Source organism: Salvelinus alpinus, chromosome 3, assembly GCF_045679555.1.
Source record: "Salvelinus alpinus chromosome 3, SLU_Salpinus.1, whole genome shotgun sequence".
Classification (NCBI taxonomy): domain Eukaryota; kingdom Metazoa; phylum Chordata; class Actinopteri; order Salmoniformes; family Salmonidae; genus Salvelinus; species Salvelinus alpinus.
In genome coordinates, this window is record NC_092088.1 from 3,908,437 (window position 1) to 3,922,046 (window position 13,610).

General features: G+C 44.0%; 1 protein-coding gene across 11 annotated transcripts in view; it reads right to left on the reverse strand.

Moving 5' to 3' along the window:
- The window catches only part of vit (vitrin), a 159,443-nt gene that overhangs the window by 76,279 nt on the left and 69,554 nt on the right, over window positions 1-13,610 (reverse strand). For 5 of the 11 annotated variants that reach the window (XM_071391315.1, XM_071391313.1, XM_071391309.1 and 2 more), the window contains exons 7-10: window positions 6,947-7,138; window positions 5,682-5,729; window positions 3,389-3,427; window positions 918-968 (exon numbers count right to left, since the gene is read on the reverse strand). In XM_071391315.1, coding sequence (XP_071247416.1) covers window positions 918-968; window positions 3,389-3,427; window positions 5,682-5,729; window positions 6,947-7,138 — 330 coding nt within the window. The remainder of the gene's footprint in view (window positions 1-917; window positions 969-3,388; window positions 3,428-5,681; window positions 5,730-6,946; window positions 7,139-13,610) is intronic. The other 6 variants (XM_071391314.1, XM_071391316.1, XM_071391306.1 and 3 more) reach the window with 5 other exon arrangements.

Sequence of the window (13,610 nt, forward strand, 5' to 3'; positions counted from 1 at the left end):
GACTGCAGACAGAGAGATGACTGCAGACAGAGGACTACAGACAGAGGACTGCAGAACTGCAGACAGAGGACTGCAGACAGAGGACTGCAGACAGAGGACTGCAGACAGAGGACTGCAGACAGAGGACTGCAGACAGAAGACTACAGACATAGGACTACAGGCAGAGGACTACAGGCAGAGGACTGCAGACAGAGGAATGCAGACAGAGGACTGCAGACAGAGGACTACAGACAGAGGACTGCAGACAGAGGACTGCAGACAGAGGACTGCAGACAGAGGACTGCAGACAGAGGACTGCAGACAGAGGACTGCAGACAGAGGACTGCAGACAGAGGACTGCAGACAGAGGGCTGCAGTAGGAGGGCTGCAGACAGAGGACTGCAGACAGAGGACTACAGACAGAGGACTGCAGACAGAGGACTGCAGACAGAGGACTGCAGACAGAGGGCTGCAGTAGGAGGGCTGCAGACAGAGGACTGCAGACAGAGGACTACAGACAGAGGACTGCAGACAGAGGACTGCAGACAGAGGACTGCAGACAGAGGGCTGCAGTAGGAGGGCTGCAGACAGAGGACTGCAGACAGAGGACTGCAGACAGAGGACTGCAGACAGAGGGCTGCAGTAGGAGGGCTGCAGACAGAGGACTGCAGACAGAGGACTACAGACAGAGGACTACAGACAGAGGACTACAGACAGAGGACTGCAGACAGAGGACTGCAGACAGAGGGCTGCAGTAGGAGGACTACAGACAGAGGACTGCAGACAGAGGACTACAGACAGAGGACTACAGACAGAGGACTACAGACAGAGGACTACAGACAGAGGACTACAGACAGAGGACTACAGACAGAGGACTACAGACAGAGGACTACAGACAGAGGACTACAGACAGAGGATGACATCGACGGTGTTTTTACCTGCTTTGGCTCGTGATGGAAACCTACTGGTGTAGGTACTGCCTCTGAATGCTTTGAATAAGACATGTATACCGGTTTACACACGTCATAGTGATGCACAGTACGTTGTTTTTACCCCTGGCAATACACAGTTGATTTGAATAATCAACGCTTGAAGATGAGATGTTAATTTGATGAAGCTTTGTAGAACTCGGGAAATAAATCAAAACGTGGACCCCTTGTGGTCCAGAGGACCGAGCTTGTGGGAAACGCTGGATTACAGTTAGACATTGGGTTAGTTGCTCTAATAATACTACATCTAATACTATATGTAACTAGTACTACAGCTAATACTATATGTAACTAGTACTACAGCTAATACTATATGTAACTAGTACTACAGCTAATACTATATGTAACTAGTACTACAGCTAATACTATATGTAACTAGTACTACAGCTAATACTATATGTAACTAGTACTACAGCTAATACTATATGTAACTAGTACTACAGCTAATACTATATGTAACTAATACTACAGCTAATACTATATGTAACTAGTACTACAGCTAATACTATATGTAACTAGTACTACAGCTAATACTATATGTAACTAATACTACAGCTAATACTATATGTAACTAGTACTACAGCTAATACTATATGTAACTAGTACTACAGCTAATACTATATGTAACTAATACTACAGCTAATACTATATGTAACTAATACTACAGCTAATACTATATGTAACTAGTACTACAGCTAATACTATATGTAACTAGTACTACAGCTAATACTATATGTAACTAATACTACAGCTAATACTATATGTAACTAGTACTACAGCTAATACTATGTAACTAGTACTAAAGCTAATACTATATGTAACTAGTACTACAGCTAATACTATATGTAACTAGTACTACAGCTAATACTATATGTAACTAATACTACAGCTAATACTATATGTAACTAGTACTACAGCTAATACTATATGTAACTAGTACTACAGCTAATACTATATGTAACTCGTACTACAGCTAATACTATATGTAACTAGTACTACAGCTAATACTATATGTAACTAGTACTACAGCTAATACTATATGTAACTAATACTACAGCTAATACTATATGTAACTAGTACTACAGCTAATACTATATGTAACTAATACTACAGCTAATACTATATGTAACTAGTATTACATCTAAAACTATAAGTAACTAATACTGCGGCTGATACTGTAAGTAACTAGTACTACATCTAATACTATAAGTAACTAATACTGCGGCTGATACTGTAAGTAACTAGTACTACATCTAATACTATAAGTAACTAATACTGCGGCTGATACTGTAAGTAACTAGTACTACATCTAATACTATAAGTAACTAATACTGCGGCTGATACTGTAAGTAACTAGTACTACATCTAATACTATAAGTAACTAATACTGTGGCTGCTACTGTAAGTAACTAGTACTACATCTAATACTATATGTAACTAGTACTACATCTAATACTATAAGTAACTAATACTGTGGCTGATACTGTAAGTAACTAGTACTACATCTAATACTATAAGTAACTAATACTGTGGCTGCTACTGTAAGTAACTAGTACTACATCTAATACTATATGTAACTACTACTACTACATCTAATACTATATGTAACTGGTACTACATCTAATACTATATGTAAGTAGTACTACATCTAATACTACATCTAATACTATACGTAACTAATACTTTAGCTAATAGTATATGTAACTAATACTACAGCTAAAACATAACAGTAACTGTATCACATCTAATACTATAAGTAACTAATGCTACAGCTAATATTATATGTAACTAATACTACAGCTAATAATATAAGTAACTAATACTACAGCTAATACTTTAAGTAACTAATACTACTGCTAATACTATAAGTAACTAATCATGCGGCTGATACTGTAAGTAACTAATACTACAGATAATACTATAAGTAACTAATACTACAGCTAAAACATAACAGTAACTAGTATTACATCTAATACTATAAGTAACTAATACGACATCTAATACTATAAGTAACTAATACTACAGCTAAACCATAACAGTAACTAGTATTACATATAATACTATAAGTAACTAATAATGTGGCTGATACTGTAAGTAACTAATACTACAGCTAATACTGTAAGTAACTAATACCGCGGCCGGTACTGTAAGTAACTAATACTACAACTAATAATATAAGTAACTAATACTGCGGTTGATACTATAAGAAACGAATACTGCAGCTAATACTATAAGTAACTAATACGACATCTAGTACTATACGTAACTAATACTACATCTACTACTATAAGTAACTAATACTACGGATAATATTATAAGTAACTAATACTACAGATAATACTATAAGTAACTAATACTACAGATAAAAATATAACGAACTAACTACTGCTTATGTAGAACAAATGAAAGTTGTAACATACCTTGTGCTGTAACCTTCCCTTGGCCATTCTGTGACTGCCCTATAGATCCAATGTTGAGAATAACATCATGTGTACTTTTAACATTAGAACCATGGAAATACCTGTAGCACTACTTTCTAAGACAACAACAACAACAACAGCGACAACAACAACAACAACGACAACAACAACAGCGACAACAACAACAGCGACAACAACAACAGCGACAACAACAACAACATCAGCGACAACAACGACAGCGACAACAACAACAACAGCAACAACAACAACGACAGCGACAACAACAACAACATCAACAACGACAGCGACAACAACAACAACAACAACAACAGCGACAACAACAACAACGACAACACAACAACAACAACAACAGCGACAACAACAACAGCGACAACAACAACAGCGACAACAACAGCGACAACAACAACAACGACAACAACAACAACAACAACGACAGCGACAACAACAACAACAACAGCGACAACAACAACAACGACAACAACAACAACGACAACAACAGCGACAACAACAACAACAACAACAGCAACAACAACAACGACATCAACAACGACAGCGACGACAGCGACAGCGACAACAACAACAACGACAACAACGACAACGACAACAACGACAACAACAACAACAGCGACAACAACAACAACGACAGCGACAACAACAACAGCGACAGCGAACAACAACAACAACGACAACAACAGCAACAACAACAGCGACAACAACGACAGCAACAACAACAACAACAGCAACAACAACAGCGACATCAACAATGACAGCGACAACGACAACAGCGACAACAACAACAACGACAACAAAAACGACAACAACAACAATGACAGCGACAATTACAACAGCGACAACAACAACAGCAACAACAACAACAGTGACAACAACAACATCAACAACGACAGCAACAACAACAACGACATCAACAATGACAGCGACAACAACGACAGCGACAACAACGACAACAACAACGACAACAACAACAACAACAACGACAGCAACAACGACAGCAACAACGACAACAGCAACAACAACAACAGCAACACATTCTGTTGTTTCGGCCAAAGCCAGGGATGGAGCTGGATTAAGATTCATAAAGGAACTTAGATAGAGCATCAAGCAACTACCTTTACATGTTACACCTTAAAACAATTACGTTGAATAAACACTTAAATCACGCAAGTTATGTCAAATCATTTGTGACAAACGTAACCTTTGAAATTGGTGCAATTGATAGCTGACTATGTTATCTTTAATTAATGAATTTCTTTCATTAATTAATTAATTCTTTAATCAAAGATGAATGCAAGTTGGAAGGTAATTTATCGATTCGTCGAGATCTATTTTTATTTTTATAAAGCATTATCCTGATGGGCATAAAAACACCAAGACATCACGTGGGTTACCATGGGTTACCATGTATGGAAAAAACGTGACAACACGAGACACGAGAGAGTCACACATAAACACCAGTGCAGACCCCCACAGTAAACAGCAGCAACCCACCACCAACCAACCTACAGACCCCCACAGTAAACAGCAGCAACCCACCACCAACCAACCTACAGACCCCCACAGTAAACAGCAGCAACCCACCACCAACCAACCTACAGAACCCCACAGTAAACAGCAGCAACCCCTCACCAACCAACCTACAGACCCCCACAGTAAACAGCAGCAACCCACCACCAACCAACCTACAGACCCCCACAGTAAACAGCAGCAACCCATCACCAACCAACCTACAGACCCCCACAGTAAACAGCAGCAACCCATCACCAACCAACCTACAGACCCCCACAGTAAACAGCAGCAACCCCTCACCAACCAACCTACAGACCCCCACAGTAAACAGCAGCAACCCATCACCAACCAACCTACAGACCCCCACAGTAAACAGCAGCAACCCATCACCAACCAACCTACAGACCCCCACAGTAAACAGCAGCAACCCATCACCAACCAACCTACAGTCCCCCACAGTAAACAGCAGCAACCCACCACCAACCAACCTACAGACCCCCACAGTAAACAGCAGCAACCCATCACCAACCAACCTACAGACCCCCACAGTAAACAGCAGCAACCCATCACCAACCAACCTACAGACCCCCACAGTGAATAGCAGCAACCCATCACCAACCAACCTACAGACCCCCACAGTAAACAGCAGCAACCCATCACCAACCAACCTACAGACCCCCACAGTAAACAGCAGCAACCCATCACCAACCAACCTACAGACCCCCACAGACCATCTGGTTGGACTTACTTGCACTGGAGGCTGCTGCTACAGACGCAAAGTACGGATGACTGCTGTCTGGATCAGAGCGATAGAGATGGTCAACCCAGGGAGAGAGAGAGAGAGAGAGAGGGAGGTAGGAAGGGGGAGAAAGAGAGAGAGATGAAAAGAGGAAGGGAGCGAGAGAGAGAGAAAGGGAGGGATGGAGGGAGGGAGGGGGAGGGAGGGAGAGGGAGGGAGGGAGAGAGAGAAAGGGTTGGAGGGAGAGAGAGAGAGGGAGGGAGGGAGATCCCCCACATACCTGTCCCATGTGATGTGCAGTAAAAGTAGCCAGGTGTCTCTTATCAATGCCTAATCATCATCATCTGACTGTGTGTTCATTTGACTAAAGTGAGGAGAGAAATCTTGAGGAGATTCAATATTAAACAGAGAATCACGGAGACACAGAGCTCTCAGTCACTCATCTAATGTGGTTTCAAAATGTCATCACAACAATGTACAAATCAGCACATGATCCATGATCGGGACGGTCGAGGTAAATGATTCTCCACTGTGATAGCTGACATTCCGTCTGTCCTTAAAGTGGATCTACTGTTGGATTGGTATTACATGAGCCAATCAGGATTGGTATTACTGGATCAGTTCTTACATGAGCCAATCAGGATTGGTATTACTGGATCAGTTCTTACATTAGCCAATCAGGATTAGTATTACTGGATCAGTTCTTACATGAGCCAATCAGGATTGTTATTACTGGATCAGTTCTTACATGAGCCAATCAGGATTGGTATTACTGGATCAGTTCTTACATGAGCCAATCAGGATTGGTATTACTGGATCAGTTCTTACATGAGCCAATCCGGGTATGCAGAGAAGGATGGAGTCAGTCATGTTACTCTGTATCTCAGTAAATACTCAATCCACTATACACATAACATAACATACACGGAGACATACATTTAATCCGGAAGAAAAGTACATTAAATCACATCAAATCAAATCAAATGTGCTTCTACACCTGCATTGCTTGCCGTTTGGGGTTTTAGGCTGGGTTTCTGTACAGCACTTTGAGATATCAGCTGATGTAAGAAGGGCTTTATAAATACATTTGATTTGATTTTGATTTATTAAATCACATGTAATGTATATAGATATGAAAGCACAATGTTTGTGTTTCTGTGTGTGTGTGTGTGTGTGTGTGTGTGTGTGTGTGTGTGTGTGTGTGTGTGTGTGTGTGTGTGTGTGTGTGTGTGTGTGTGTGTGTGTGTGTGTGTGTGTGTGTGTGTGAGACTCACCTGCATCCCTGGCTTTGTGGACAGCAGCGCGGGGCTTGGCTGTTGTAGTAGTGGTGGGTGGGAGGGTTGTGGTGGTAGTGGGGGGAGGTGTGGTGGTGGCCGTAGTGGGGGGAGGTGTGGTAGTCCTGGTGGGTTCTGGTGTTGTAACCGGCATTACGGTAGTGACCACAGGGGCTTTGGTCTCTTTCTGACCTGAAAGAGACGAGGAGAGGAGAGAGGGAGGGAGGGGAGGTGAGAGAGGAAGGAGGAGACGAGAGGTGGAGGGGAAGTGAGGAAAGAGGGATGAGGCGAGGAAGGAGGCGAGGAGGGGAGGGGAGAGAGATAAGGAGAGGAGATGAGAGGAGAGAGATTAGGAGAAGAGAGGGGAGAGAGATACGGAGGGGAGGGGAGGGGAGGGAAGGAGAGAGTGATGGGGAGGGGAGGGGAGGAGAGAGATACGGAGGGGAGGAGAGGGGAGAGAGAGAGATGAGGAGGGGAGGGGAGGGGAGAGGAGGAGAGATGAGGAGTGGAGGGGAGAGAGATAAGGAGAAGAGAGGAGAGAGAGATACGGAGGGGAGGAGAGAGATACGGAGGGGAGGGGAGGAGAGAGAGATACGGAGGGGAGAGAGATGAGGAGGGGAGGGGAGGAGAGGGGAGAGAGATGAGGAGGGGAGGGGAGGGGAGAGAGATGAGGAGGGGAGGAGAGGGGAGAGAGATGAGGAGGGGAGGGGAGGGGAGAGGAGGAGAGAGAGATACGGATAGGCGGGGAGATGAAAGAGGGATTCATGGGGTGGAATAGACTCCCCAGGAACTCCAGTGTTGTAATACATCCTTCACATTATGCTGCTCAGTCTGACTTCAAACCAATCATCTGAAAAGTTTATATCATCACGCCATGGTGTCCCTCTTTCTTATCCTGCATGTCACCTATCAACCAGGTCCTCTTTCTTTACCTGCATGTCACCTATCATCCAGGCCCTCTTTCTTTACCTGCATGTCACCTATCAACCAGGTCCTCTTTCTTTACCTGCATGTCACCTATCAACCAGGTGTTCCTCTTTCTTTACCTGCATGTCACCTATCAACCAGGTCCTCTTTCTTTACTTGCATGTCACCTATCAACCAGGGCCTCTTTCTTTACCTGCATGTCACCTATCAACCAGGTCCTCTTTCTTTACCTGCATGTCACCTATCAACCAGGTCCTCTTTCTTTACCTGCATGTCACCTATCAACCAGGTGTCCCTCTTTCTTTACCTGCATGTCACCTATCAACCAGGTCCTCTTTCTTTACCTGCATGTCACCTATCAACCAGGTCCTCTTTCTTTACCTCCATGTCAACTATCATCCAGGCCCTCTTTCTTTACCTGCATGTCACCTATCAACCAGGTGTTCCTCTTTCTTTACCTGCATGTCACCTATCAACCAGGTGTTCCTCTTTCTTTACCTGCATGTCACCTATCAACCAGGTGTCCCTCTTTCTTTACCTGCATGTCACCTATCAACCAGGTCCTCTTTCTTTACCTGCATGTCACCTATCAACCAGGTGTTCCTCTTTCTTTACCTGCATGTCACCTATCAACCAGGTGTTCCTCTTTCTTTACCTGCATGTCACCTATCAACCAGGTGTCCCTCTTTCTTTACCTGCATGTCACCTATCAACCAGGTCCTCTTTCTTTACCTGCATGTCACCTATCAACCAGGTGTTCCTCTTTCTTTACCTGCATGTCACCTATCAACCAGGTGTTCCTCTTTCTTTACCTGCATGTCACCTATCAACCAGGTGTTCCTCTTTCTTTACCTGCATGTCACCTATCAACCAGGTGTTCCTCTTTCTTTACCTGCATGTCACCTATCAACCAGGTGTCCCTCTTTCTTTACCTGCATGTCACCTATCATCCAGGTCCTCTTTCTTTACCTGCATGTCACCTATCAACCAGGTCCTCTTTCTTTACCTGCATGTCACCTATCAACCAGGTCCTCTTTCTTTACCTCCATGTCACCTATCAACCAGGTCCTCTTTCTTTACCTGCATGTCACCTATCAACCAGGTCTTCTTTCTTTACTTGCATGTCACCTATCAACCAGGTGTTCCTCTTTCTTTACCTGCATGTCACCTATCAACCAGGTCCTCTTTCTTTACCTGCATGTCACCTATCAACCAGGTCCTCTTTCTTTACCTGCATGTCACCTATCAACCAGGTGTCCCTCTTTGTTTACCTGCATGTCACCTATCAACCAGGTCCTCTTTGTTTACCTGCATGTCACCTATCATCCAGGTCCTCTTTCTTTACCTGCATGTCACCTATCAACCAGGTGTCCCTCTTTCTTTACCTGCATGTCACCTATCAACCAGGTGTTCCTCTTTCTTTACCTGCATGTCACCTATCAACCAGGTCCTCTTTCTTTACCTGCATGTCACCTATCAACCAGGTCCTCTTTCTTTACCTGCATGTCACCTATCAACCAGGTGTCCCTCTTTCTTTACCTGCATGTCACCTATCAACCAGGTGTTCTTCTTTCTTTACCTGCATGTCACCTATCAACCAGGTGTTCCTCTTTCTTTACCTGCATGTCACCTATCAACCAGGTCCTCTTTCTTTACCTGCATGTCACCTATCAACCAGGTCCTCTTTCTTTACCTGCATGTCACCTATCAACCAGGTGTCCCTCTTTCTTTACCTGCATGTCACCTATCAACCAGGTCCTCTTTCTTTACCTGCATGTCACCTATCAACCAGGTGTACCTCTTTCTTTACCTGCATGTCACCTATCATCCAGGCCCTCTTTCTTTACCTGCATGTCACCTATCAACCAGGTCCTCTTTCTTTACCTGCATGTCACCTATCAACCAGGTGTACCTCTTTCTTTACCTGCATGTCACCTATCATCCAGGCCCTCTTTCTTTACCTGCATGTCACCTATCAACCAGGTGTCCCTCTTTCTTTACCTGCATGTCACCTATCAACCAGGTCCTCTTTGTTTACCTGCATGTCACCTATGAACCAGGTCCTCTTTGTTTACCTGCATGTCACCTATCCACCAGGTCCTCTTTGTTTACCTGCATGTCACCTATCAACCAGGTCCTCTTTGTTTACCTGCATGTCACCTATCAACCAGGTCCTCTTTGTTTACCTGCATGTCACCTATCAACCAGGTCCTCTTTGTTTACCTGCATGTCACCTATCAACCAGGTCCTCTTTGTTTACCTGCATGTCACATATCAACCAGGTGTTCCTCTTTCTTTATCTGCATGTCACCTATCAACCAGGTCCTCTTTCTTTACCTGCATGTCACCTATCAACCAGGTTTTCCTCTTTCTTTACCTGCATGTCACCTATCAACCAGGTCCTCTTTGTTTACCTGCATGTCACATATCAACCAGGTGTTCCTCTTTGTTTACCTGCATGTCACCTATCAACCAGGTGTTTCTCTTTCTTTACCTGCATGTCACCTATCAACCAGGTCCTCTTTCTTTACCTGCATGTCACCTATCAACCAGGTGCACCTCTTTCTTTACATGCATGTCACCTATCAACCAGGTCCTCTTTCTTTACCTGCATGTCACCTATCAACCAGGTGTCCCTCTTTCTTTACCTGCATGTCACCTATCAACCAGGTGTTCTTCTTTCTTTACCTGCATGTCACCTATCAACCAGGTGTTCCTCTTTCTTTACCTGCATGTCACCTATCAACCAGGTCCTCTTTCTTTACCTGCATGTCACCTATCAACCAGGTCCTCTTTCTTTACCTGCATGTCACCTATCAACCAGGTGTCCCTCTTTCTTTACCTGCATGTCACCTATCAACCAGGTCCTCTTTCTTTACCTGCATGTCACCTATCAACCAGGTGTACCTCTTTCTTTACCTGCATGTCACCTATCATCCAGGCCCTCTTTCTTTACCTGCATGTCACCTATCAACCAGGTCCTCTTTCTTTACCTGCATGTCACCTATCAACCAGGTGTACCTCTTTCTTTACCTGCATGTCACCTATCATCCAGGCCCTCTTTCTTTACCTGCATGTCACCTATCAACCAGGTGTCCCTCTTTCTTTACCTGCATGTCACCTATCAACCAGGTCCTCTTTGTTTACCTGCATGTCACCTATGAACCAGGTCCTCTTTGTTTACCTGCATGTCACCTATCCACCAGGTCCTCTTTGTTTACCTGCATGTCACCTATCAACCAGGTCCTCTTTGTTTACCTGCATGTCACCTATCAACCAGGTCCTCTTTGTTTACCTGCATGTCACCTATCAACCAGGTCCTCTTTGTTTACCTGCATGTCACCTATCAACCAGGTCCTCTTTGTTTACCTGCATGTCACATATCAACCAGGTGTTCCTCTTTCTTTATCTGCATGTCACCTATCAACCAGGTCCTCTTTCTTTACCTGCATGTCACCTATCAACCAGGTTTTCCTCTTTCTTTACCTGCATGTCACCTATCAACCAGGTCCTCTTTGTTTACCTGCATGTCACATATCAACCAGGTGTTCCTCTTTGTTTACCTGCATGTCACCTATCAACCAGGTGTTTCTCTTTCTTTACCTGCATGTCACCTATCAACCAGGTCCTCTTTCTTTACCTGCATGTCACCTATCAACCAGGTGCACCTCTTTCTTTACATGCATGTCACCTATCAACCAGGTCCTCTTTCTTTACCTGCATGTCACCTATCATCCGGGTCCTCTTTCTTTACCTGCATGTCACCTATCAACCAGGTCCTCTTTCTTTACCTGCATGTCACCTATCAACCAGGTCCTCTTTCTTTACCTGCATGTCACCTATCAACCAGGTCCTCTTTCTTTACCTGCATGTCACCTATCAATCAGGTCCTCTTTCTTTACCTGCATGTCACCTATCAACCAGGTCCTCTTTCTTTACCTGCATGTCACCTATCATCCAGGTGTTCCTCTTTCTTTACCTGCATGTCACCTATCATCCAGTTCCTCTTTGTTTACCTGCATGTCACCTATCAACCAGGTGTACCTCTTTCTTTACCTGCATGTCACCTATCAACCAGGTGTTCCTCTTTCTTTACCGGCATGTCACCTATCAACCAGGTCCTCTTTCTTTACCTGCATGTCACCTATCAACCAGGTCCTCTTTCTTTACCTGCATGTCACCTATCAACCAGGTCCTCTTTCTTTACCTGCATGTCACCTATCATCCAGGTCCTCTTTCTTTACCTGCATGTCACCTATCAACCAGGTGTCCCTCTTTCTTTACCTGCATGTCACCTATCAACCAGGTGTTCCTCTTTCTTTACCTGCATGTCACCTATCAACCAGGTGTTCCTCTTTCTTTACCTGCATGTCACCTATCAACCAGGTCCTCTTTCTTTACCTGCATGTCACCTATCATCCAGGTGTTCCTCTTTCTTTACCTGCATGTCACCTATCAACCATGTCCTCTTTCTTTACCTCCATGTCACCTATCATCCAGGCCCTCTTTCTTTACCTGCATGTCACCTATCAACCAGGTGTTCCTCTTTCTTTACCTGCATGTCACCTATCAACCAGGTGTCCCTCTTTCTTTACCTGCATGTCACCTATCAACCAGGTGTTCCTCTTTCTTTACCTGCATGTCACCTATCAACCAGGTGTTCCTCTTTCTTTACCTGCATGTCACCTATCAACCAGGTCCTCTTTCTTTACCTGCATGTCACCTATCAACCAGGTCCTCTTTCTTTACCTGCATGTCACCTATCAACCAGGTGTTCCTCTTTCTTTACCTGCATGTCACCTATCAACCAGGTCCTCTTTCTTTACCTCCATGTCACCTATCAACCAGGTCCTCTTTCTTTACCTGCATGTCACCTATCAACCAGGTGTACCTCTTTCTTTACCTGCATGTCACCTATCATCCAGGTCCTCTTTCTTTACCTGCATGTCACCTATCAACCAGGTCCTCTTTCTTTACCTGCATGTCACCTATCAACCAGGTCCTCTTTCTTTACCTGCATGTCACCTATCAACCAGGTCCTCTTTCTTTACCTGCATGTCACCTATCAACCAGGTGTTCCTCTTTCTTTACCTGCATGTCACCTATCAACCAGGTGTTCCTCTTTCTTTACCTGCATGTCACCTATCAACCAGGTGTTCCTCTTTCTTTACCTGCATGTCACCTATCAACCAGGTGTTCCTCTTTCTTTACCTGCATGTCACCTATCAACCAGGTGTTCCTCTTTCTTTACCTGCATGTCACCTATCAACCAGGTGTCCCTCTTTCTTTACCTGCATGTCACCTATCATCCAGGTCCTCTTTCTTTACCTGCATGTCACCTATCAACCAGGTCCTCTTTCTTTACCTCCATGTCACCTATCAACCAGGTGTTCCTCTTTCTTTACCTGCATGTCACCTATCAACCAGGTCCTCTTTCTTTACCTCCATGTCACCTATCAACCAGGTCCTCTTTCTTTACCTGCATGTCACCTATCAACCAGGTCCTCTTTCTTTACTTGCATGTCACCTATCAACCAGGTGTTCCTCTTTCTTTACCTGCATGTCACCTATCAACCAGGTCCTCTTTCTTTACCTGCATGTCACCTATCAACCAGGTCCTCTTTCTTTACCTGCATGTCACCTATCAACCAGGTGTCCCTCTTTCTTTACCTGCATGTCACCTATCAACCAGGTCCTCTTTGTTTACCTGCATGTCACCTATCATCCAGGTCCTCTT